Genomic DNA, 25,750 nt, shown 5'->3' with positions numbered 1-25,750 from the left:
AGGGTGCATTTGTATAAGCTGCCCACAGTTTTTGAGAAGGAGCGGGATATAAACTGGGAGCTCAGTGCTTTGTGTGCAGAAGATTGCAGACATATTTATCTTCTGTTAAAGGGCTAAAGTAAATGGAATTTAGGATGGACAAATCTGTTAATTTCTGTTTCTTTCCATTTTTTTCAATCTTAAATTCAGTTCTCATTTCTTCACCAGTTTGGATGCTTAAATAAAAAAATAACTCCTCATGAAAAAGTAGCTAGCATTTTAATTCACCTCCTAATATTTATATTTTTTTGTACAGTGGTACCTCGGGTTACAGACGCTTCAGGTTACAGACTCTGCTAACCCAGAAATAGTACCTCGGGTTAAGAACTTTGCTTCAGGATGAGAACAGAAATCGTGCAGCAGTGGCACTGCGGCAGCAGGAGGCCCCCTTAGCTAAAGTGGTACCTCAGGTTAAGAACAGTTTCAGGTTAAGAACAGACCTCCAGAACGAATTAAGTTCTGAACCTGAGGTACCACTCTATATTATTTTGCCCAAAGTATACATTTTGGGGAGGAAAGCAGTACATCCAAATAAAATACACTCTTGTATGTTATCCTCACTAATGTATGCATCTTAATGCACACTTTTGCCTAATTTGCATGTTTTTGTATGCATTATTTGGCTGCGGAACTGCATTGCAAAATTCAGAAAAGTGCAGATTTAAAAAGAGAGGTGATTGTTTTGGGAAGTCTGAATTAGGTATATTCACATTTAGATGTGAACTGACTTCTTCCTCCCTATTGGGAAAGTCCTCTGGGCTACATGGTTCTATATGGTAAAATAATCCATTGTGTTACAACGCCATTTCCTAATATCCTCAACTAAATGAATGAGGAAAACATAGAAAATATGTTGTCCAATGTAGCACTAAGCAGCTCCTTCCACCAGCACAAGGATTTATGCTTAAGTGATATAACTTACCACATCTTCTCCCCCTGTGTGCCCCCTAAATCTATTATGGGGTTCTCTGAACCTCCTGGGCAGATTGGGAGAAGTTACAGAGTTGCAGGAGGGAAAACATTCTATTGCACTAGCATAAATCCATATGCTAGTGGAGTAAGTACTGGCGCCCCTTGAGTTGTGTCCATTGCGAAACCTTCTGATATTAGTTGCAAAGGGATTCCTGGAAAACTTAAGCTGCTTGTTTCCTCTAGGTCAGCTGCTCCCTTTAAAAGAAACCAAGTATGAGGAACATGTGGTCAAAGGGGTGCGCGATCGCTCGGTGCTGCTGCCATGCGGCGATGCGGCTTCGCCCATGGTTGTCTTCTGGAGTTTCACCAAGCTGGGCTCGGACATCCCCAGAGCTGTGGCAATCAGCAATGGCGTAGAGTCCAAAGTGGAGAGGGGCTCTGGTGTTCTGGGGAATGTGACGTTGGATAACACCACCCTGGAGATTGAGAACCTGAAAACGTCAGCGGAAGGGCGCTTCCTGTGCCAGGCAATGTATGGTGAAGAAGATGAAATCAAAGTCGTTTATTTCTATATTGAGCTCATCGTTTTGGGTAAGTAGCTTTGCGTGCCTGAAATGCAGAAGGATTGTTCCTTGAGAGCCTCTGTGCTTCTCTGAAAATGCTGCTGAACTATACAACTCCTTGGCCATTGATCATGTTGGCTGAGGCCTCATTAATGTCATCTCCTCATTTAGGGAAGGCGAGATTTAGAGCAGAGAAGCAGCAGTGGGGAGGGATGTTTTAACTCTTCGATCACTTGTCACTTCTCAACACCAAATTGTGTACCCCCAAAATCCCCCCTCTCAGGGTTCCATGTGTGTTTATCTTGAAATGTGTTTGGGAACCTACAAGGGGGAAAGGAGCCAAGGAGAGGAATGTGGAAAACAGGGGGAAAGGAAAGGGATTCAGAAAGAACGACTGGCCCAATCTGTTTTGAATTTGTGTCGCTTTCGAATGTGCCCATGTGTATAAGACCTGTCCATCTTGTTTCTATGTTGACTTGCATTTTAAAATCGGCATGAAAATCCAGAATGAATTTGTTCTGCTGCAAAATATTTTGTAGCAGAAGTGAATGCTTCCATGGATGCTTCCATGGAGAACCCAAGGTCAGAGAGATTGTGCGGAAAATTTTGGTTTGGGTCTCCACCTTTTCCAGGTTAAGTGGGCCCCACTTAGGACCTTTCCCCCCTCCCCATCCTGGAGCCAGGATAGTCTGGCAGAATGCAACAGCTGGACTCAGGTCAATGGGCAAAATTGAAAACAATATACAGATGTGCTTGGGGGGTTCCTGCGCAAACAGCAGCCTGGCTCATCTTGATCAGAGCTGTCAAGGATCCTGTCTACTGAAAGCACCTTATGAATGTCAGCCAGCACACTCTGGCCTCTTGAAATTTGTCCAGAGATAAAAAACGGTTGCAGCCAAGTAATTGGATCTCCGCAAAAAGAGTTAACATTCCTGCCTCGGGTGTGCTGGTCAGAAGGCCTTTCTAAGAGGCACATTGGGGGAACGTGTATCCCAGGTTTCATGTGTGTCATCCAGACATCCGGTCCTCTTGTGTATGCAGAATGATGCAGCTGGGCTTTCATGGTCCTGTATTTTGCTGCTGGTGGGGTTGGTTAAACTCAAGTTGTCAAATACTCTTCTTGTTGCTGGGGGATTATCTCTCAGAAGTATGTAGCTGCCATTCATTGCCAGCAGTTCAATTGGAGTGGCTTGTGTTTGCTTTCCGACAGGGGACGATTTAATCCTTTTCTCATCTTAAGGCAGTCAGCCTTGTATTTCCCAGCACCAGTTGTAAATTAAGGGGAGGGAAACATACATTGCAATTTTCAGCTAAGAAAATGCATGTGAGGATGATTGGGATCCCTTCTCTCAGTCTCTCATCCCAGGATAGTCACTATGATGACTATATCCTCCCTTCAGGACCAGAGGCTAAGTTACAATATTCAAAGCTTTTCAATTTAGAAAAAAGAGGCGAGCAAGGGAGGGGTCATTGTGCATGACAAAAGTGAATAGAGAAGTTCCTTCTCCCTTGTAATAGTAGAACTTGGGGCAATCCAATGAATGGAAGGAGGTGAAAGTACTTCACAGGGTATAGTTACTTCTACAAGATGTGGCAACAGCCAAGAATGTAAATAGATTTAAAAGTGGGTGGGAGATCGACTGTTCTTGATGGGGTTACACTTCCTCTGAAGAAGAAGGTTTGTAGCTTGAGGGTCCTCCTGGATCCTTTGCTGTCGCCTGAGGCTCAGGTGACCTCAGTGGCCCAGAGTGCCTTCCATCACCTTCGGCTGGTGGCCAGCTACGCCCCTATCTGGACAGGGATAGACTAACTATTGTTTTCTATGCTATGGTAACCTCAAGGTTAATTTACTGCAATGCGTTATATGTAGGGTATAGGGCAGTGTATAAATTCAATAAATACTACTACTACTACTACTACTACTACTACTAATAATAATAATTTAGATCAATTCATGGATGATAAGTTTATCAGTGTCTACTAGCTATGAAGGCTAATGACTCCATCCAAGATCAGAGGGAGCATGCCTTTAAATTACCAGTTGCTGGGAAACAATCATGAGAGATTATAATAATAATAACTAATTATTATCATCATCATCATCATCATCATCATCATCTTATACCCTGCCCATCTGGCTGGGTTTCCCCAGCCGCTCTGGGTGCCTTTCAACAAGAGATTAAAAATACATTAACACATCAGTCATTAAAAACTTCCCTAAACAGGGCTACCTTCAGATGTCTTCTAAATGTCAGATAGTTGTTTATTTCTCTGACATCTGATGGGAAGGGGTTCTACAGGGCAGGCGCTGCTACCGAGAAGGCCTTCTGCCTGGTTCCCGGTAACTTTACTTATTGCAGCGAGGGAACTGCCAGAAGGCCCTCGGAGCTGGACCTCAGTGTCTGGGCTGAACGATGGGGGTGGAGACGCTCCTTCAGGTCTACTGGGCCAAGCCATTTAGGGCTTTAAAGGTCAGCACCAACACTTTGAATTGTGCTCGGAAGCGTACTGGTTGCCAAGGTAGGTCTTTCAAGACCGATGTTATGTGGCTATTGCCCTTCTTTCTTGATTTCGGCTGTTGCAGAGGCATCTTGCTAGCCATTGTAGGAAAGACGAGGTTGGATTAGACAAGTCTTTGGTCCAAATCCAGCAGGGCTCTTCTGCTCTTCTTATCCTGAAGTTTGCTCATCCTTGATCTACGTTCTGTTTCTGTCATAAGAACATAAGAAAAGTCTGCTGGATCAGGCCAATGACCCATCTAACCCAGGATCCTGTTCTCTCAGTGGTCAACCAGGTGCCTATGGGAAGCTGGCAGGCAGGTCGTGAATGCAAGAGCAGTCTGCCCGCCTGCGTTTCCAAACAAGTGGCGTTCGGAGGCAGAGTGGAGGTAGAGCATAGTGCCTGGAAAGGGCAAGGGCATAGCTGAGCTCAAGTCTATGTTTGCTCTATTGCAGTTCCTGTTTCAAAGCCTTTCCTGCAGATGAACAATTCAACGCCCGTGGAAGGCATGCCTGTTGTGATGACATGTACAGTGAAGGAGGGGACGCCTCCTGTTACATATTCATGGCAGCGCTACACTAACCGGGATGGCACAGTATCCGTCGCAGAAACAGTGGAAGGTCTATTGAACCTGACATCGTCTAACCGGACTCAGATGGGCTGGTACACCTGTACCACCCAAAATGAAGTCAATAGCCAAACCAGTGACAGGATGTACCTTGACGTTATCTGTAAGTAATTGGAGAAAGGAGCCAAATGTTCTGGTCTTTCCATGTCTTTCCTCAGTGCTGGAAAGGTGCTAAAAAAAAAGCATATTTTTTCGCTCTATAAGACGCACCTGACCATAAGACGCACCTAGTTTTTAAAGGAGGAAAATAAGAAAAAAAAAATTCTGAATGAAACAGTGGATGTATAATTTTTGTGGTTCATGCTGTGGCCACAGACATGATATGTGATTTGATGGTGAGTTTGGGGTAGCCCAGTGCAAAAATCCTGAGAATCCATGTGGATCCGTGCTTTGTAACCACGTTTGTGCGCCATTGCGGCCCCACAAAACAGTGGATGTGTGCTTTTTTTGGTGCAGGCTGTAGCCATGGACATGCTATGGGATCTGATGGTGAATTTGGGGTGACCCAATGCAAAAACCCTGAGGATCCATGTGCTTTTACCTCCCTGCTCCCAGGCAGCCTCCTTTATTGCTAGCGTCCCTTATCTCCCTCCTGATCGCTTGCCGATCAGCTGCTCAGCAGCTTCGTTTCAACACCCCCTTCTCTCTTTCTTAAAAAAAAAAGCAGGATCTGTTTTTCGCCCCTGGGCAATTCAGTGTTAGGGACCACGTATTCGCTCCATAAGACACACAGACATTTCCCCTTACTTTTTACGAAGAAAAAAAGTGCCTCTTATGGAGCGAAAAATACAGTAAATCAACAGAGTCTTGCTACTTAAAGACACATTTATTATGGCATAAGCTTTCATTCACTTCATCGGACGCATGGAGGGCCTTTCCTGACATCCTTTTTATTGTGCATTCATGATTATTTGTGCTATTGATGCTACTGGGATGGTCACACGCTTTCAATATGGTTTGCCCCTGCAGAGGCTCTGGAGCAGTCACACAGCTTCATTTCTAATCAGTGCATAACCTGTAACATTCTGCTGAAACCCTGTAACTTTTTTTTTATAATGCAAAATATCTGGTTTATTTTTGTTCCCCTGCTTTGGTTGCACTGTAGCCCCTCTGGACAGCAATAATGTGGCAGCATTGGGGAAGCATCACAGAACAAACTTAAGCGGAATGAATCCATTGCTAATTCACTGTGGTTGTGACATGTTGCAGAATACATACACAATAAAAAAAAAACCAGCAGCCTGGAGTGTCATCTTGAGTTTCTGGTCTATGGAGAGAGATGGTTGGGGATTGCACACAGTGAGATCAGCGGAAAATGAAATGCAGGCAGTGATAATTATGCCATTAATGGTGTAACCGATCTCAAAACGGACAGTCTTGGACAAAGGGACTTCAAAGGGAGACTGCAATGCAAAACCGTGCAATTCAAATTCATCAAGAGATTCAGCTATCCCAACAGAATGAGAGTGGTTTAATAACATTTGATACCTTGCAACAACAAGAAAATTAATAGAAATGCTACCTTTTAAAGGAAAGCAAACAAAGAATTGAACAATTAAGTGCATGAAACGAGAGCATCAGAATTATTTAAAGCGTTTCCTCTGCTGTCATATGGGTTAATTCATTAATTAAATGGCAATTATGAAGATTCCATTTATACTCATATTGAAGATAATTTTAATGTAGGGTGGTCTAGAACTAAGTTTACAGATGAGTGAATATTGGATTGTAGACTGTGTTTGTTTGTTTTCTCTCACTCTCTTATTCACTCTCAAGTTTCAGCTCTATAACCTGTGGATTGAATCAGGGCAAAGGTTGTGTGTGTGTGTGTGTGTGTGTGTGTGTGTTTATCACAATATATCTATGAATTAGCTTACCAATGCCAGGATGTCTATGTTGTATCTCCCACAACTGTTTTGGTAAAAGGTCGTGTCTGTGCTTTCTTTATCTCATTTCTCTCTGAGTCAAATCTCTCAATGTTCTAATTTTAATTCGGCAGCAGCCTCAGACTCTCAGAAGGGGTAGTATTGTGAAACTACTTATTTATTATGTATTGAATTTTATTGTTAGCTGCCTTGGACATTTTTTAGTGCAGATGAAGAGGACCTCTCCAAATCCCTGCTGTTCCATGATCTAAAAATTGCTGTTTTCTCCATGAAGAAAAAGCCTGTGTGGAAAAATGGGGAAATTTTGGGGGGAATTTTGATCAGGAAAAGAGAGAAGGGATACATCTAAGTACATCTAAATCTCCCAAGACAGGGGTTGCTAACTTGGCAACGTGAAAGGTCATGTCAAATATATACACCCTGTAAGAGAAACTGCTTTTCCTGCTCAGCTCCTGTTTGCACTGGGTGGAAGCCCTGACAATGATACCAGTTTAACGTTGCTACAAGTAAATACTGTAGATCTGCTCTGACTATCATAAAGGTAAAGGTACCCCTGACCATTAGGTCCAGTTGCGGACGACTCTGGGGTTGCACACTCATCTCGCTCTATAGGCCAAGGGAGCCAGTGTTTGTCCACAGACAGCTTCCGGGTCATGTGGCCAGCTTGACTAAGCTAAGGTTACCAGATTTTTTTCATTGAATCCAGGGACACTTTTCAACTTCAATGGATTTTGTGTGGGGACTGATTTGTAAATCCAGGGACTGTCCCCAGGAAACAGGGACATCTGGTAACCTTAGACTAAGCCGCTTCCGGTGAACCAGAGCAGCGCACGGAAAACGCCGTTTACCTTCCCACCAGAGCGGTACCTATTTATCTACTTGCACTTTGACGTGCTTTCAAACTGCTAGGTTGGCAGGAGCAGGGACCGAGCAATGGGAGCTCACCCTGTTGCGGGGATTCGAACCGCCAACCTTCAGATCGGCAAGTCCTAGGTTCTGTGGTTTAGACCACAGCAACACCCGCGTCCCTATCTGACTGTCATAATGATGGCTAAATATACTGGCTTCTAAAGTTCATCCCGAGCCCTTTCTCTGCAGCAGGTACGCCTCTAACTAACCTCATGGTCTCTTCCGTAGATGGGCCTGATGAACCCGTGATCAGCGTGGAGCCGTTTGCTGTAAACCAACATGGCTTCTCAGCCAATGAGCAAGAAGAGGTGATCCTGACATGCCTGGCATCGTCTAATCCACCCAGCCACTATATTTGGTTCTACAATAGCTCCCAAGTCTACTCTGGTCAGAAGTATGTGATCACCAGGATTTCAAGGACCCAAACAGGAATCTATACTTGCCTTGCTCAGAACATGCATCTGAATACACGTACTCAAACCGCCATTATCTTAACAGTCTACTGTAAGTAATCCCTTCTCGTCTTGTTTGGGCATGAGGCTCTGGCATGTGCTGCTGCTCCTTCCTTCCCTCTGTCTTCTGGTTTTTATTTCCTTCTACCTTTCCAAATATTGTCATGGCTAAAGAGGAGACGGGGGGTGAGGGTTTATTTGGTGTGTAGAGCATCACTAGGAAATGAAGGCCATGGGTGCCTCTTCTAGAGATGTTTCCATCTTTTGATGAACCTAAACGATAGAGAAAGCAAAGCAGAATGTCACCTGTCACAGAACAAAGAACTCACAACTTTCCTTTTTTTGAAAAACGAAACAATGTACGGCAGAAGGGTGCTGATGTCTTACTCTTTAGCTACAGTATCTTAATTGGGTTCTTCTGCATATGAGCCAAAACAAACTTAATTTTGTTCTTTCTGGTCAGACGCTTCTAATTTGGCTTTTTTGTTGTTGTTGTTGTTGCAAAAAAGGAATGAAAGAGAGTAAAGATTTATTTCCTTCTGCATTTATTTGGAAGGAACTAGTGTGGAGCGAATGGGGTTGACATTTTATTAGGACTAAAAAGGGAGGATTGCTTTGTTTGATGTTCTTGTTATTATTTATGTAGCTAACAGCAGCAGTAAGTAGCCAAGGAGACTTTTTCAAGTGGGCTGAAACGGGTTCTTCTTTGTTGTTTAATGTCTGATGCAACATTGGAAGAGGTGCTCGTTTACTCTGCAACCAGTGCACTTTCACTGCTGGTTTGGGAAGCCGTGTTCACAAAACATTAACCACAATCCACATCAAGCCGGTATCTATCTATCCTGTTGTTTTTTAAAAGGGAAACACAGCATTTTGATGCATTTCCCACAAACCGACTTCAATCCAAAATAAGAAATAGAACGAGACAGCTGTGTTTTAAGCCAGTACAGTTGTATCTCGCAAGTCGAACGCCTTGCGAGTAGAACGTTTTGGCTCCCGAATGCCGCAAACCCAGAAGTGATTATTCCAGTTTGCAAACGTTCTTTGGAATCCAAATGGCTGATGCGGCATCCGCAGCTTCTGATTGGCTGCAGGAAGTTCCTGCAGCCAATCAGAAGCCGCACCTTGGTTTCTGAATGTTTTGTAATTCGAATGGACTTCCGGAACGGATTCCGTTCAACTTCCGAGGTACGACTGTAATTTGGACATGGCCTTAGAATCCACCTAGGAATTCTTAAACCTTGCCCTTAAACCAGAGACCAAATTGCATGATCTTCCATCCCCAGTAAGTTATTGTGGTGCCTCTTTACATGTGTAGCAATAGCATTTTACCAGTCTTCCTGTACTGTACCACCTAGAACTGTAGGTTGGGGTTGGGGATTTCTCCCTCTCTCTTTTCACACAGAAAACAACCCTGTCTGAGTTCATGGCTGACCTACAGGCAATATGTTGTTTTCATGTGGGAACCAGACAGGAGATTTCCCCACCTGCATCCTCAAATGATTGGCAGTCTATGAAAGATGAGTCATGCAGTTCTGCTGCACAGGTGCGTTGGCTTTTAAGGAGTACATTGGCAGCCATCTTGGCTTGTGGACATTATTTTTTAAACACACACACACACACACAGAGAGAGAGAGAGAGAGAGAGAGAGAGAGAAGAGTGAAAGAAATGAAGCCGCAACAAGTGCATCCGGCAACAAAACATTGCAGCGTAATGTACTTCTGTTCAATCCGTGCCATCTCTAGGATTCTCTCTTCCACCCAACCTCACTATGGGTTTCCAACCCTATCTTGCCACAGTCAGACGCCATCTGCACAATAATACATTTAAAGGGGTGTCATACCACTTTTTATATTAATTTTTGTTTGGTTTTTCCAATTAATGTTTACATTCAAAATTGCATATAAATCAAAACAAATATAAGATTCATTCAAATCTATAGACTTCCCTCTACCCTTCCATGGGTTCCACATTTATCCTTTTCTACTTCATTTTTTAAAGTCATCCAGTTGATTAATTATCCATTATGTTCAAAGTCTTTGTTACATTACAATTGTTATCTGAGTCCTGTTAAAGAGTTCAATTGTTTACACAGTATTCTTCCAAGTACAATATAAATTTCCCTCATTCTTTATTAAAATTTTGCTCTTCCTGATTTCTGATTTTCGAGGTCATTTTTGCCATCTCAGGGTAGTCCATCCATTTAGCCTGCCATTCATCTCTGGTAGGGACCAGAGCATCATACTTCTTTAAACAGCCGTGACTTCCCACCAAGATTCCCGGGGACTGTGGTTTGTTAAGAGTGCTGAGAGCTGCTAAGAGTCCCCTATTCTCCTCACAGAGCTACAATTGTCAGAGTGGTATAACAATCAATCCCTCTTCCCAAGGAGCTCTAGGAACTGCAATGCCACTGTGGGTGAAGCCTGTGGAGATGTCAAAGGGAATCACCTTCATAGGTGCATTTGAGATGCTAAAGGGAATCGCCTACAATATGCATTTGACACACTCCAACATTCTGCTGATCCAAATGGGGACGCTTGTTTGTTCTTTGGCCCCAAGCTCTCTGACTTGCACAAGAGTGTGAGACCAAAAATAGAGCATCTTTGGGTCCCATGCTCTGGCGTGAACCAGCTGATGTGCGCCAGAGTGCCAAACCGAAGAACAGGACATTCCAGGATCCCACCAGAAGCCAGGATGGCTTCTGCAATTCTGGGATTTCCCGCTTATATTGGGATGGTTGAGCAGGATGGCTGTAAATTGAACGACTGTGTGTGTCCATGTTGCAAGAGGCATACATGGGAATGCCAGTTCTCGCCTCTCGCCACCCATTGGGCCCCAGGCAACAGGGATGTGCTGGGTGCCAGGAACTCCTCGTTGCTGTTGATACCATGTTTGCCCCCCCACGCACAGATCTGCCCAAGGGGAAGCCCAGCTGCACTCCACTGCCAGCCACCAATTTCCAAGACCTTGCCCTGCGCTGTTTGTGGCAGGGAGGGTTCCCCCCGGTCCGGCTGCGGTGGGTGAAATCCCGGTGGGGAGGAAACAGCACAGCGACCTACTCCAATGCCACCCAAATCCATCATGGCAAAGACGTTCGCAACGGGACCTCCTACACTTGCCTGGCTTCTCACCCGGCGCTCAGAGACGAGACCATCTGCAGAACCACTGTGTGTGAGTAGTGACCTTCCTTCTCCTCCCAGTAAAACCTTTGTCCATTATTATTATTATTATTATTATTATTATTATTATTATTCCCCGCCCATCTGGCTGGGTTTCCCCAGCCACTCTGGGCAGCTTACAGCATATGTAAAAACATAATAAAAACATCAAGCATTAAAAAACCTCCTGATACAGGGCTGCCTTCAGATGTCTTCTAAAAGTTGTGTAATCTGGATGTTGAGGCTCATACGCAGCCCTGGCTTGCACTGAAGGGCTGTGATTGGATCATGGGGAGATATCAGTTTGTATGTTGTTGTTGTTTAGTCATGTCCGACTCTTCGTGACCCCATGGACCAGAGCACGCCAGGCACTTCTGTCTTCCACTGTCTCCCGCAGTTTGGGGAGCTACTCATGCTGGTAGCTTCGAGAACACTGTCCAACCATCTCATCCTCTGTCGTCCCCTTCTCCTTATGCCCTCCATCTTTCCCAACATCAGGGTCTTTTCCAGGGAGTCTTCTCTTCTCATGAGGTGACCAAAGTATTGGAGCCTCAGCTTCATGATCTGTCCTTCCAGTGAGCACTCAGGGCTGATTTCCTTAAGAATGGATACGTTTGATCTTCTTGCAGTCCATGGGACTCTCAAGAGTCTCCTCCAGCACCATAATTCAAAAGCATCAATTCTTCAGCGATCAGCCTTCTTTATGGTCCAGCTCTCACTTCCATACATCACTACTGGGAAAACCATAGCTTTAACTATACGGACCTTTGTTGGCAAGGTGATGTCTCTGCTTTTTTTAAATATCAGTTTGTATAGAGAGCTCTCTACGTGCAGCACGATTGGCGTTTAAACTTCCCCATGCCATTTTGGTCTGGGTTAACAGCAAATCACGCTTGGCAATGAGTGAGCCCCATCCTAATTTAAGGGCCCTTAGGACACGAGGCTCTCTGGCTTTGGTTTTTGTTCTTAAGTCCCCAGCTCTCATTGTTCCAGTGAAAAACTTGGGAGCATGTGGCATGTAATTTACACCAGGCATTTAAAGCACATTTGAAACACGTTTCCAAGGACAATTCAAAGTGTTAGTGCTGACCTTTAAAGCCCTAAATGGCCTTGGCCCGGTATACCTGGAGGAGCGTCTCCACCCTCATTGTCCAGCCCGGACACTGAGGTCCAGCTCTGAGGGCCTTCTGGCGGTTCCCTCACTGGGAGAAGTGGGTTTACAGGGAACCAAGCAGAGTGCCTTCTCGGTAGTGGCACCCACCCTGTGGAACGCCATCCCATCAGATGCCAAGTAAATAAACAACTATCTGATGCTGTGGGTGGCGCTGTGGGTTAAACCACAGAGCCTAGGGCTTGCTGATCAAAAGGTTGGAGGTTCGAATCCCTGCGATGGGGTGATCTCCCATTGCTCGGTCCCTGCTCCTGCCAACCTAGCAGTTCAAAAGCACCTCAAAGTGCAAGTAGATAAATAGGTACCACTCCAGTGGGAAGGTAAACGGTGTTTCCGTGTGTTGCTCTTGTTCGCCAGAAGTGGCTTAGTCATGCTGGCCACATGACCCAGAAGCTGTACACTGGCTCCCTTGACCAGTAAAGTGAGATGAGTGCCACAACCCCAGAGTCGTCCGCGACTGGACCTAACGTTCAGGGGTCCCTTTACCTTTTAACAATGATTGAGTTTACTTATTATATTAAAAAATATGCATCAATCAACCTAACAAGTTTGTGGAAAGATGGGTATTTTTGTAATATTTAGAATAACAAAGTTAATGAGAGTGTTCAAACTTACGCTGCTTCTAACTTTTCAAATAATACTATTAGTATTTGTATACAGATGTATTCATTTATTGAATATGATCTGGTAGAATCCCTGATTTTGCTGTTTAAAAGGTTTAATTTCAATAAATAAATATATATATTTTTTAAAACATATTTTTGCACGCATCACAAGAGCTATGGAAGTGCATCATTTAATCATTAACTGTGTTCTGATCAGGGCATTAAGTCTGCGCATACTGCAACTTAGGTCAGTTTGCCTTGAAACGGGAGGGCCAGATGGAATTCTCCAGCAGAACTCTGAAGGCAGTGAGCCTTGGTGACTTGTTAAGGCTAGAAATCTGCCTCTGAATTGTCCTGTTTGTGCCACAGGGGTCCCTGGTGGGAACCCGACCTGCAGCGCTGTAGCAACCAAGCAGAACGAATTCCTCATGCTGACCTGCGACTGGGCAGGCGGAGAACCCCGGGTGACTCTGTGGTGGAGAGACTGGAAGGACCATGTGCTCGGAGGACTGAAACAATCCCACAACATCTTTGTCATGAAATCAAACGCCACCCTGGGGGGAAAGGAGTTCACCTGCGTGGCAGCCCACCCACTTCTCACAAGAGCTACTGAGTGCCGGGTCCGTTTGGGTAAGCAGATGAGAACAGTACCTTTGGGATGGGGCCATAGCTCAGGGGCATAGTGCACGTGAAACTCGAAAAACTAGAATATCGTGGAAAAGTTCATTTATTTCAGTAATTCAACTTAAAAGGTGAAACTAATATATGTGATAGACTCATGACATGCAAAGCGAGATATGTCAAGCCTTTATTTGTTATAATTGTGATGATCATGGCGTACAGCTGATGAAAACCCCAAATTATGGGATTACTGTGCTTGATTGGCCGGCAAACTTGCCTGACCTGAACCCCATAGAGAATCTATGGGGCATTGCCAAGAGAAAAATGAGAGACATGAGACCGAGCAATGCAGAAGAGCTGAAGGCTGCTATTGAAGCATCCTGGTCTTCCATAACACCTCAGCAGTGCCACAGGCTGATAGCATCCATGCCACGCCGCATTGAGGCAGTAATTGATGCAAAAGGGGCCCAAACCAAGTACTGAGTACATATGCATGCTTCTACTTCTCAGAGGTCCAATATTGCTCTATTTGCAGTCCTTGTTTTGCTGATTTCATTTAATATTCTAATTTTCTGAGATTGTTAAGCAAAAGCTTTCCCTATCAAATTCCTGCCTGGCACACAATTGTTAAAAGGGCACCCAAAGGGCACCTTTATTGCCGACTTTTCTCAGGCTCTTCCTTCCTTCTTTTCTTCTTCTCCACAGAACCTCCTAAGCTTGTGGTAGACAGATCCAAAGTGTCGCTGTTTGAAGGCAATGAGGTTGAGCTGGCCTGTTTGCTCGAAGGCGCCTACCTGGGATCAGAGGTCTTTTGGTACAACAACAAGAATCAGGTTGTCAGAACGGATGCTAGGAAATACCGGCTGCAGCAGGAGAACGCCTGGCTTAACTTGACCCTCCGGGACACAGAGTGGATGAAAGACAGTGGTACCTATCGCTGCGCTGCCATGAATGCTGTGGGCAACACCTCTGCCAGCATCAACCTGCTGGTTAAAAGTAAGCAGATGCGTGAAGGTAAAGTGAAAATGCTAAGGCTGCAATCCAAACCCAAGATCTGCTGGGATGTGTGGAGTTTGGAATACATTGATCTGTGGCTGAGACAGTTGAGCCTGGACTCAGCTGGGGTTGCACCAGTTGAAGTGTCTCCTCCCAGCTCAGATGTGTTGACATAAGTCATCCGTCCTGGCTCAGCCAGGGCTCAGCTGAGGTAAGTTCTGCAAAAGGGGTGTTCCAGGGGAGCGTCAGAGGTAGGGTGGGGCTGGGGGAGACTTGCCCCTATTCCAAACTCCATTCTTTCTTTTTTAAAAAATCATTTTTATTGATTTTCCAATAAAAACAGCCAATCAGCATATCCAAATCATAATCCAATTAAAAATAATAAACTAAAATAAAAAAATGACCAATTATAGTCTAAATTGTAATTATTAATTTTTCCGGGCTCCCCATAGTCTGGACCTCTGAAGCATATCTCCAAATCTTCTATTCCAAACTCCATTCACATGTCACATGACTGAGTAACCCAGCAGAATTGATGCTGGGAAAAAGTGTGGTGTAAGTTTAATTCTGTTTTAAAAGCTTGGTTCCCTCTGCCAGGCTTTAGCCAGCTTGAAATAGGGGTAAATTTCACGGCCATAATTTCTCCCACTATAAATTACGCTGGCTTCCTATCGTTTGGATTTCTCTGCTTGATACTCTAAAGTTGGGTACTATGGATTCAAGGCATGGAGATGGGGGGATGAGATCCCACAACACATTGACTGCTCTTGATTGTGTTGATGCAACAGCACAGCGAATAACTCATTTGTAGACAAAGTGTTTATCCATGGCTATATGCAACCTCCAGATCCAGGGGACAGCATCGCGTCTCCGAGTGATAGTTTCTGTAGAGCAACAGCAGGAGTGGGGGGGGGGGCTATTGATGTTGTGTCCTGTTTGTAAACTTCCCAATAGGATTCTTATGCATGCTATCATAAACCCCTTGGAGAAAAGGCAGGATGTATCTGCTGTGCATTTTGGAAAGCTATGTATCTGGTGGGACGTGGGTGGCGCTGTGGTCTAAACCACTGAGCCTAGGGCTTGCTGATCGGAAGGTCGGCGGTTCAAATCCCCGCGACGGGGTGAGCTCCCGTTGCTCAGTCCCAGCTCCTGCCAACCTAGCAGTTCGAAAGCACGTCAAAGTGCAAGTAGACAAATAGGTACTGCTCTGGCGGGAAGGCAAACGGCGTTTCCATGAGCTACTCTGGTTTCACCAGAAGCGGCTTAGTCATGCTGGCCACATGACCCAGAAAACTGTCTGTCAACAAACGTCAGCTCCTTTGGCCAGTAAAGCGAGATGAGCACCGCAACCCCAGAGTTGTTCACGACTGGACTTAACTGTCAGGGGTCTTTTACCTGTGTGGTGTAGTGGTTAAGAGCGGTAGTCTTGTAATCTGGGGAACCGGGTTCATGTCTCTGCTCCTCCACATGCAGCTGCTGGGTGACCTTGGGCCAGTCACACTTCTTTGAAGTCTCTCAGCCCCACTTACCTCACAGAGTGTTTGTTGTGGGGGAGGAAGGGAAAGGAGAATGTTAGCCGCTTTGAGACTCCTGAAGGGGAGTGAAAGGCGGGATATCAAATCCAAACTCTTCTTCTTCTTCTTCTTCTTCTTTACCTTTTATGTACCTGGTAAGCAAATTTTGCATTATAGTTTTTGAGATCAAGGAGCAGGTTTTTGTTTCTGTTTAGATACAGCTGGACACTATTTTGAATCAAGATGGCGGACTGAAACATTCCAAACTGCATACATTTGGACACCTCTTAAGATATAGTAACCAAATTTTCCATGATCAAGGAGCAGGTTTTCTTTCTTTTCTTAAAATAATTTTTTAATAAGTTTTTAATTACAAGAATCCAAAATAAGCCTCATTATATCCATTTCAAATCACAATACCAAATCAAATATCAATTAATCAACTTTCCACCTGTATAATTTTGGTGGTTCCCCACATGCTAGAATTACAGATTTGATAATTTCTTTTAATTCTGCTTCCAAAATCTAATTTAATCCAGTTACATGCCAATCAAAATAATAATCCGTATTCAGCAACTGCAATATTTAGAACTTCTATTCGTGTTAACACATTCAATAATCTATTAATCTACAAGTGAAGATCTGTATCCTTTTTACTGCGTGTAGTAATTATTTATCCATATTATTTCTTTTTATCTTTGCCGAATGTTGTGCTCTCAAGGAGGAGGTTTTCATCTGTGTTGGGGTACAGCTACCGTATTTTTCGCTCGATAAGACGCATGTGACCATAAGACGCACCTAGTTTTTAGAGGAGGAAAACCAGAAAAAAATATTCTGAATGAAAGAGTGGATGTATCATTTTTGTGGTTCATGCTGTGGCCACAGACATATGATCTGATGGTGAATTTGGGGTGACCCAATGCAAAAATCCTGAGGATCCATGTGCTTTTACCTCCCCCCTCCCAGGCAGCCTCCTTTATCTCTAGTGTCCCTTATCTCTCTCCCTGATCAGCTGCTTCCTTTCAACACCCCCTTCCCTCTTTAAAAAAAAAAAAAAGCATGATCTGCTTTTCGCCCCTGGGTAATTCGGCTCCAGGGACCATGCATTTGCTCCATAAGATGCACAGACATTTCCCCTTACATCTTAAGAAGAAAAAAGTGCATCTTATGGGGCAAAAAATACGGTGAATACCATTTTGAATCAATACGGGAACTGAACCTTTCCAAAGTGCACTGAATTTTTGATTTCTTGGAATTCCCAAGCAATGGCAGGTATGAGGTTTGCCAAGACTGACTGACTAACTGAATACCCTTCTCCTCCTTTGCAGAGTACCCCTCCCCGCCCAATGTGACAATCAGCAAGCTGATGTACACTCGCCACCGCACAGAGGTGGAACTGGAGTGGCAGACCCAGGGCTCGGGGAACTTGACCAGCTTTGTGGTCCAGATGAGGGAAGCAAAGAAGGCTCCCAAAAACCAGCTGGCCAGCAGCTGGGAAACAGTAGTCAGCGATATTGACCCTGACACCCGCGACCAGAGGCTGGGCGGGCTGGATCCTGCAATTGTGTATGCCTTCCGCATCTTGGCTGTCAACCACCGGACGACCGGGCACCCCTCTGAAGTAAAGACACCAGGTGACGTGGGTAGCTAGGGTGACAGCATTCCTCTGCAGGTTGTGGCAGAAGTCAACTTGGGAGCTGTGGTGACCCCCTTCCTAAGGGCCACATGGTAGATTCATGTGAGCCGGGGGAAGAGCTCGGCATCTGGATTGGGGGGGGGGGGCAAACTTAGCCCTTTCTCCCAAGAAGCAATCAATTCTTTTCAGATATGTAAGAAATAATATGATCGGTTGGTGGTTTGTTTGTTTGTTTTAATGGGACTGATGCAATAAATAAACACATCTGTTAATTAGATTCGAAGGCTGTTGGGTTTCAGCTCTTATCTGGGAAGACCCAGATGCTTTATATTCAGACTTTGATTTGCACAGTCTGCTATATCCATATAGTCTTCTGAGTGATTCAGAATTTAGTTTAATATTTTGTATTGACAATTCGTAGACTGCGCAGTCACCATTGATCTCCAAGTGATGTAGTTGCGATTACTTCTCACACTGATATGAACAGATTAGGCAGAAGGAAGAGGCTTTCCATCCATGCCTTTAAAAACCCAAATGCCAATCCATTTGGTGCAAAGTTCTAAAAGTTGGTTAAAGGGACTCTGCAGAAAATATATATTTCTCTAGACCAGGGGTGGGGAAATGGAGACCCTCCAGAGGTTGCTGGAGTAGCATGGGCAATGGTCAGACATAATAAGAACACAAGAGGATCCTGCTGAATCAAGCCAGTGGCCCATCAAGTACAGCATTCTGGTCTCATAGTAGCACAGATGCTCGTGGAAAACCTGCAAGTAGGATTTAAGCACAAGAGCACTCTTCCTTCCTGTGGTCTTCAGCAACTGGTTTTCAGAAGCATTACTGCCTTCAACTATGGAGCCAGCCAGAGTACAGTCATTATGGCTAGTAGCCTTTGATAGCTCTCTCCTCCATGAATTTTTCTTCCATCCTCTTTTAGAGTCAGACAACATCTGGAAAGCCACAGGTTCCCCACCCCTGCTCTAGACTGAAGGAACTTCCCTCCATCTTTTCAGAGCTTGGCTGTGTAACAGTGTGAATTGGCTGATCCTTGTGTCAGTCATGAGCCATTTCTTCATCCCTAACAGAGCAGATTTCAGGATGTAAATAGGGAGTGTGTGTTGGGAGAGAGCACAAAAAAATCGAACAAACATTAAAAGTGGATTCTTTTTTCGAGTGGTTTGTGGGGAGTGAAGCAAATGCCCTCTTCTCAAACTGTGGGGAGCATTTCAAAGCTGGAGGTGGTACGTGTGCCATTTGAGGGCTGCAAAATCTGAATCCACTTCGCTTGGAAGATAAGTGTTTACATGAAACCCTGTGGCAGTTCATTCTCTGTGTCTGTCTGGTGGAGGTGGTGGGTTAAATCACAAATGCAACATGATGGAGCAGAACAGCCACAGGGGGAGGATGGCTGTGGGGTAATCTCATTGTGGGGAGAGTAGATGTGTTGCATAGGCTGCCCTGTGAGTTAAGACCCCATAGCTCTGGGACAGAGCAGGTGCTTTGCATGCAGAATGTCCCAGGTGGTAGGATCAGGTAGTAACAGATGATAAGGAGGACCTACCTGAGACACCCTGAAGAGTTGTTGCCAGTCATAGCAGACACAATCCTGGGTTAGCTGGGAGCCAAAGCCAGGTTAGATGAGAAACAGGATAGAGGGGGAAGTGCTTCTTGAGTCTGGAATGTGATTGCAGTGACCAGAAAGAACCTGCTTCTTGCCATTGCTTCTCCCAGTGCCTTTGCTTTTGCTCCCTCTCTGTGTGTGTTCAATTGTGCTGCTGTTGCTGATCTTCTTTTGCATCGGGGAGCGGCTCAGCTTCCTCTGCTTTTCTTGTCTTGCTGCACTGCATGAGGCTGGATTTAGATTTGCAAAACCAAGTGGTACAGGCTGCTGCATGCTACAGGGATCAGGCGGGGCAAATTATATCTGATGGGTGAGTTGTGTTTTTTTGGGGGTGGTTTTCTTTTTCTTTTTGGATGGAGTTGTCATTCCTGTGCCCCATCATCTCTCCTTAATTGCATGGTTTGGTTAATCCTTCCTGCCATGGATTATTTTCCTTCGTCTTCTTCTTCTGGGAAGTGTTCTCCGCCCTCCTATCTAAGACATGCCCACCAGGCTCATTGGAAAGGAATTGCTTCTTCGCTTGCTAGCTTGGGGTCCCTTCGATATAAACCCCTGCCTGTCGTTTGAGTGGGTTTGACAGAGCTGGGCTTTCACTGCAAGATCTCCCAAACATACGAAAAATGAGATCTCTTGACAAAGGAGGAAAGGACCAGGTTATTTGATCAGAGATGGAAGATCAAGACTGCATCCAGTGGATCAGCCCTCAGCCTCTCTGAATTCAGCCAAACATTCTGGATTAACAGGCTCTGTAATGTCTATAACATATACAGTGAGTGCACATTTAAAGCACATTATGATGGGGTGAGCTCCCGTTGCTCGGTCCCTGCTCCTGCCAACCTAGCAGTTTGAAAGCACGTCAAAGTGCAAGTAGATAAATAGGTACCACTCCGGCGGGAAGGTAAACAGCATTTCCGTGTGCTGCTCTGGTTCGCCAGAAGCAGCTTAGTCCTGCTGGCCACATGACCCGGAAGCTGTACGCCAGCTCCCTCGGCAAATAAAGCGAGATGAGCATCGCAACCCCAGAGTCGGCCACAACTGGACCTAATGGTCCCTTTACCTTTTACTTCCTTTAAAGAGTCATGGGGACTGTAGTTTACCGCCCACAAAGCTACACTTCCGAGCACCCATAACAAATTGCAGTTCCCAGGATTTTTTGGGAGAATTCACATGCTTTAAATGTATGGGGCGGATGTGACTTGTCACTGGGAACCTTTTGCAGAATTCTCTGTCGCACAGAGAGATTGTGTGTCACTCTTCTCCAACACTTGTTGCCCTCCAAGTGTTGGGACTCCCGTCAGTCCCAACCATTATGGTCAATGGCCAGGAACGATCAGGACTGTAGTCAAATAACATCTGACGGGCACCAGGTTGGGAAAGCCTGATCCGAGCACTGAAAGCTCAGATACATGTGCAAAGGTGTCATTCTAGATGTTCAGCTGATCAAAAAGAGCCTGGTGGCAGAGCCCATTTTCCCCACCCATTATATGTATTTCTTGCACATCCCATATTGCATAATAGGGCTTGTGATTGCGTGATGCCATAGAGGGAAGATACAGTTTGCTGTACCATACGGCAGACACACACACTGCAAAATTATGTCAGTCTCACACCAGTTTGTTAACTGCCAGTGGCTTCTCAGCGTTCTTATGGGGTACTGTAGTTTGATCAGGTGCTCTGAGTTTCTTAGCTAGAAGCCTTTGGATCTCCCTTACGGAACAACAGTTTATAGGATTCCCTGTTCCCTTTGTGGGGGAGGATCCTTGTTCACAACCATTCCAGGTCCTAAAGGTGCAACTAGAGAACAGCTTCTCATGGTCCCATTGCAGATTTTGACATGATCAGCTGTTTATTGTAAAATCACCTTAGCTCATTTGCTCACATTTGTTATGGCAGATGGGGGAAAAGGGATACTTGGAGGGTCTGTACTGGAGACAGTATACAGCCGGCCACCATAACTCCTGGAGAACTGAAGAAACTGCACTTATCTCTAGGACTGTGGTGCCCCAGAAACTATTTGTGGAACTTATATAGTTTATGATGCACACAGCAATGTTTACAGGCTCTGTAAAGGGGCTTCTCTTTTGGGTTCCTTGTTGACCTGGGAGCCAAGTTCCACCTGCAGTCCAGTTGTTCTGCCTTCTGCCCAATATTCCCTGCACATCTTGGCTTAACTCAGCTGGTGCCAGGCGAAAACGGCTGCCTCTCCCCTCCATATGGGCAGCAGCTGTTGCAACAAGTCTGTGTGCAGGTCGGGGACAGCTTTAAGGAAGGTGCAAAACCAAAACGAAACACTCAAGAAAAACAAGCAAACTATTTTCTTGGGAAAATGGAGGAGATTGGAAACAGATGCGGCAGCCTGGAATGAGCAGGCTCCCTGGGAGGAGCCTGAGGAGAGTTTGTGTAAAGCCTCACTGAGGGCTTCCTTTAGCAGAGAAAGAATTCTCCAATAGCACAGTGCTGCCAAGGACCAACTGGCATGTTAATGTGGACAATCTGTGATTGGCTTTTATGACTCCCCCCCACAAAAAAGCTTAAAATCAGCGTCAGGAGAGTAATGGGTGAATCGGAGTGAGGCAGAGGTGCTCCTGATGGTATCAGGGTCATAGCTGTCAACGTTTCCCTTTTTTAAAGGGAAATTCCCTTATTCAGAATAGGATTCCTCGCAAGAAAAGGGAAAAGTTGACAGCTATGATCAGGTGGTTGTTAGTCACCCAGCTTTCGATACTGTTTGTGCCTGCAAAATTTCAGCGTAGGCAATATTGCTTCATTTCCAGTCCACACAGTTCCAGGGACTTCTGCTGAAATCTGGTAACTGTTCATACCACAAATGCTCCATTCTGCCCCATTCCACCCCCTGCTTTTGCTGTGCTATAGCGCAAGAGTGCCTCCCCAGACAGCAACAACGCGGTAATATTAGGGGAACATAATAGATCGACCAATGAAATGGAATGATGAGTGGATGCTCCTGTATAAATCCAGCAGCAATGCATTAGTCACATATTTAGCAGAATGCACCCGCCAAAGGAAACACCAGTTTGCAGGGGCCCTATGTGAAAGCCGAAATTCGAAAGATGCTCAGCAGAGGCAATATTTAGAACCTCGTTTCCACAGACTGGTATGCCGGAAGCCCCTGTGATGTGTGATGCTGAGATCCATTTGCTATAGCATGTTCTGGGGTCCTGATGATCCAGTCGTGGTATGACTCTGTGGCCTTCAACAGCAGCTTCCTCTCTCTTGCAGCCGACCCTCCTTTTAACGCTTACCCTGCAGTGATTGGTGCCGCAGTGGCAGGAATGATAGTGGCAACAGTTACATCCCTCCTGGTGTTCCAGTACATCATTCGGAACCGGGAGAACAATCCAAGTGAGTGTCTGACTGCTGGGCAATTGCCCTCCCTGCTGCTGCTAACTCAAGGGGTTCCACAAAGACCTTCCAAGATTGGGGTGTTATTCAAGGCATCTCTTCAAGGGCAAAGAATAAAGGGCCTTGAGTCATGGGGAGGTGGGGGGGGGGGACCACAGGCCCTGTGGCTGAATGTGGCCCTGAGGCATCTCTATTTCACCCTCGGGATTCTCACTAGACTCCCCCCTCTTCTCCAGGACACACCTCTTGGTGTAGGCATTATCTTAGTACAGATTAGAATCATAGAGTTGGAAGGAACCCAACCCCCTGCAATGGACGGTCTCCCATCCAATCTGAAACCATGCCGGACCCTGCTTAGCTTTGCAAATGTGCTCACAGTTTTATTCCTGCACCACTAGGAGGGCATATGCTCAGCCTCCCCCCTCACCCCCATTTCTTTATGATGCACTTACATTTTATCTGTTTTGTGCCACAATTGTGTTTTGACTCTGTAAGCTGCACTGAAATTGTTGGAAGCTGCTGCTGGTCAGTGTTGACAAGACGAGAGATAGATGGTCTGACTCGGCGCAAGGCAGTTTCCTAAGTTCCTCCTCTTGCTCAGCAAGTGCAGCTGAAGTCTGATGTGGAGCGAAGCAGAGAGACAAAGAAGTCAAAATAGCACAGCCATCCAGGGGTACAATCAGTGGGGCCTTGCCTAGATAACATGGTGATGCATTGTGGTGTGTACTGAACTGAAACAGGGTGGAATAGATGAGACAGAGAAAGAAAGAGAGGCAGAGAGAGAGAGAGAGAGATCCACCATGACGCCTACAGCCCCCAGGTTAGTGACCAGGGGGGCTCTCTTCCCATCTGAACACAACAAAGGTATAATGCCAAAGTAGATCAAGTGAAATGTTTCCTATAGCCATGCAAAGTCATGAGTCCGTTCTGCTTTGCTCGAAGCAAGTGGCTCGTTGCTGCAGGACAGATTTATTTCTTGCACTGGAGAAACCTGGTGGTCCTCCAGATCTTGCTGGAGTCTGACTCCCATCAGCCTCTACCGGTGTAGCCAATAGTGTAGCCAGGTTGAGTGCTCAGGCTTGTACCCTGGGGAGGGCACTTCACTGCTGCTAATGCAGCCATTGGACTTCACCCCCGGAGGCACACTCCACTGGCTCTCGAGACAGATGCCAGCCAATGGCACTGTAGCCCAGCAACACCTGTTCTCCAACAGGTTCTCCACCCATGCTACAAACATGTCTTGTGAGGGTGAGCCTCATCTCTGAAGCTCCCTTTCCCTGGGTTTTGAGGACGGGGTTTAATTTTGCCAATGTTCCTGCAACATAGTTCTAAAGATGTGGTCTCTTTGCTTTATTATGTTACAGGGTTACACGACCTGCTCTTCAGAATGTAAGTGGTAGCCTCTATTCTTTGCCTCTTATGTCCTCTGTCACTCATCGATTCCTGCTCTCATTTGCTCTTGTTGACTTATGTTAGGGATAGCGAATATGGTTCAGCCTTACAGATATTGGACTATAACTCCCATCATTCCTAATCATTGCCTATGCTGGCTGGAGCTGATGGGCGTGGAGAACAACATATGGAGAGCAACCTCTTGACTGCAAGTGGTCTGCATTCATAGCTCAAACAGCTAGACCCCATGGAACACTTTATGCCAAAATAAATGTGCTTCCCAGAATTTTCCTTTGCTAATTTTGATGTCAGAGCTTGTCAGAGTTGGGTTGTAGGCAGCTGTTGAGCAAGAATTGATAGGCACGAATCATAAACCAGGAATCACAAGACAGGAATCAGATACAGCAAAGTCTGTTGTGGCCCTGTCAATGTTCCAGTTTGAATAAGAAGTCATAGAATTGGAAGGGACTGTGAGGGTTTTTGCATCTCTTCCTGCAGCAAGCCAATGGCAAGCTACAGGTGCTTCAGGAGCCCTTGCTGTAGGTATGGGGACCCTGAAATTCTCCAGATGTTGTTGGACTGCAACACTCATCAGCTCCATGCAGCAAAGTTCAAGGCTGATGGGAATTAGAGTTCAACAAAATTTGGAGGACCTCTGGTCTCCCACCCCATCTTACTGCCCAGAATATAAACTGTGACTTGCCACCCAGATGGCTCAGAAGATGGGAGGAATCATGAATTTCATGGCTTTGCAGTGTGTGTATATGTCAGTGTGTACACACACTTCCAGATAGCCTTTAAATATTTTGTCAATACTGAATATCTACTGCCATTTGATTTCAATGTTTCATATATGACCTTGATGCTTATTTTTAATATTTGTTGCTGTTTTGTGTACTGGCTGTCAAATTTAGCATTTTTATATATATATATGATTTTATTTATAATTTTTGTTTGTATACATTACAACAATTACTCAACCATAATTTTAACATTTCCAACTTCAACTCCCTTCCCCCTCTTTTTGTGGTTCTTTACATTTATTTTCATCCTTTCCCGCGTACTCCAAATTATCTTAACTTTTTATTTTCTTCATTTATTCATATATATATATATATATATATATATCATATATATTTTTTGAAGCTGCAGGTTTTTAGAATAATCCTGCCAATGTCTCGAATCTTGATTTCTTATTCTTCCGGTACGTTTTGCCCTTTCTGCATTAGTTTCTGTAACCATTCTTCTCTCGTTGTGACCTCTTCTTCCTTCCATTTTTGGGCAAATAACAATTTTGCAGCTATGGTGCCAGGCTTAGCATTTGGCAGAAGATGTCAGTTGACAGAGACCTTACGACAAGAATGTTACTTGCCCCCAAATGGAAAGAAGCAGAAGTCCCAGTGAAAGAAGAATGGATACAAAAACTTACGGAATATGCAGAAATGGTGAAACTTACCAGAAGAATAAGAAATCAGGATAACAAACTTTTTATAAAAGAATGGAAATGGTTTATTGAGTATTTCCAGATAAATTGTAAACAGATAAGAACATTGGCAGGACTATTGCAATAACTTGCAGTTTCATAAGAGTATATATTTAAAGAAGATGAATCAATGAACAAATTAAGTTAATTTGGATATGCAGAAGATATTAAAAATAAATTTGAGGAACCGCAGAAATAGGGGGAAGGAATTCAAGTTTTGAAATGTCAAAATGATTGCAAAATCAGTGAAATGTATAAATTTGAAAAGGAGAGAGAGAGAGAGAGAGAGAGAGAGAGAGAACTTA

At 44.9% G+C, this 25,750-nt stretch overlaps 1 protein-coding gene across 1 annotated transcript in view; it reads left to right on the top strand.

Moving 5' to 3' along the window:
• Window positions 1-25,750, top strand: part of VSIG10L2 (V-set and immunoglobulin domain containing 10 like 2) — a 64,858-nt gene that overhangs the window by 35,115 nt on the left and 3,993 nt on the right. Inside the window, exons 4-12 of the mRNA XM_080982367.1 lie at window positions 1,195-1,542; window positions 4,469-4,744; window positions 7,665-7,940; window positions 10,799-11,059; window positions 13,192-13,452; window positions 14,149-14,439; window positions 17,282-17,587; window positions 22,448-22,570; window positions 23,935-23,959. Of these exons, the coding sequence (XP_080838493.1) occupies window positions 1,195-1,542; window positions 4,469-4,744; window positions 7,665-7,940; window positions 10,799-11,059; window positions 13,192-13,452; window positions 14,149-14,439; window positions 17,282-17,587; window positions 22,448-22,570; window positions 23,935-23,959 (2,167 nt within the window). The remainder of the gene's footprint in view (window positions 1-1,194; window positions 1,543-4,468; window positions 4,745-7,664; window positions 7,941-10,798; window positions 11,060-13,191; window positions 13,453-14,148; window positions 14,440-17,281; window positions 17,588-22,447; window positions 22,571-23,934; window positions 23,960-25,750) is intronic.

Source organism: Podarcis pityusensis (assembly GCF_964106645.2).
Source record: "Podarcis pityusensis genome assembly, chromosome: 15".
Classification (NCBI taxonomy): domain Eukaryota; kingdom Metazoa; phylum Chordata; class Lepidosauria; order Squamata; family Lacertidae; genus Podarcis; species Podarcis pityusensis.
The sequence above is the reverse complement of the archived record's forward strand: the minus strand, read 5'-3'. Positions and strand labels throughout refer to the sequence as shown.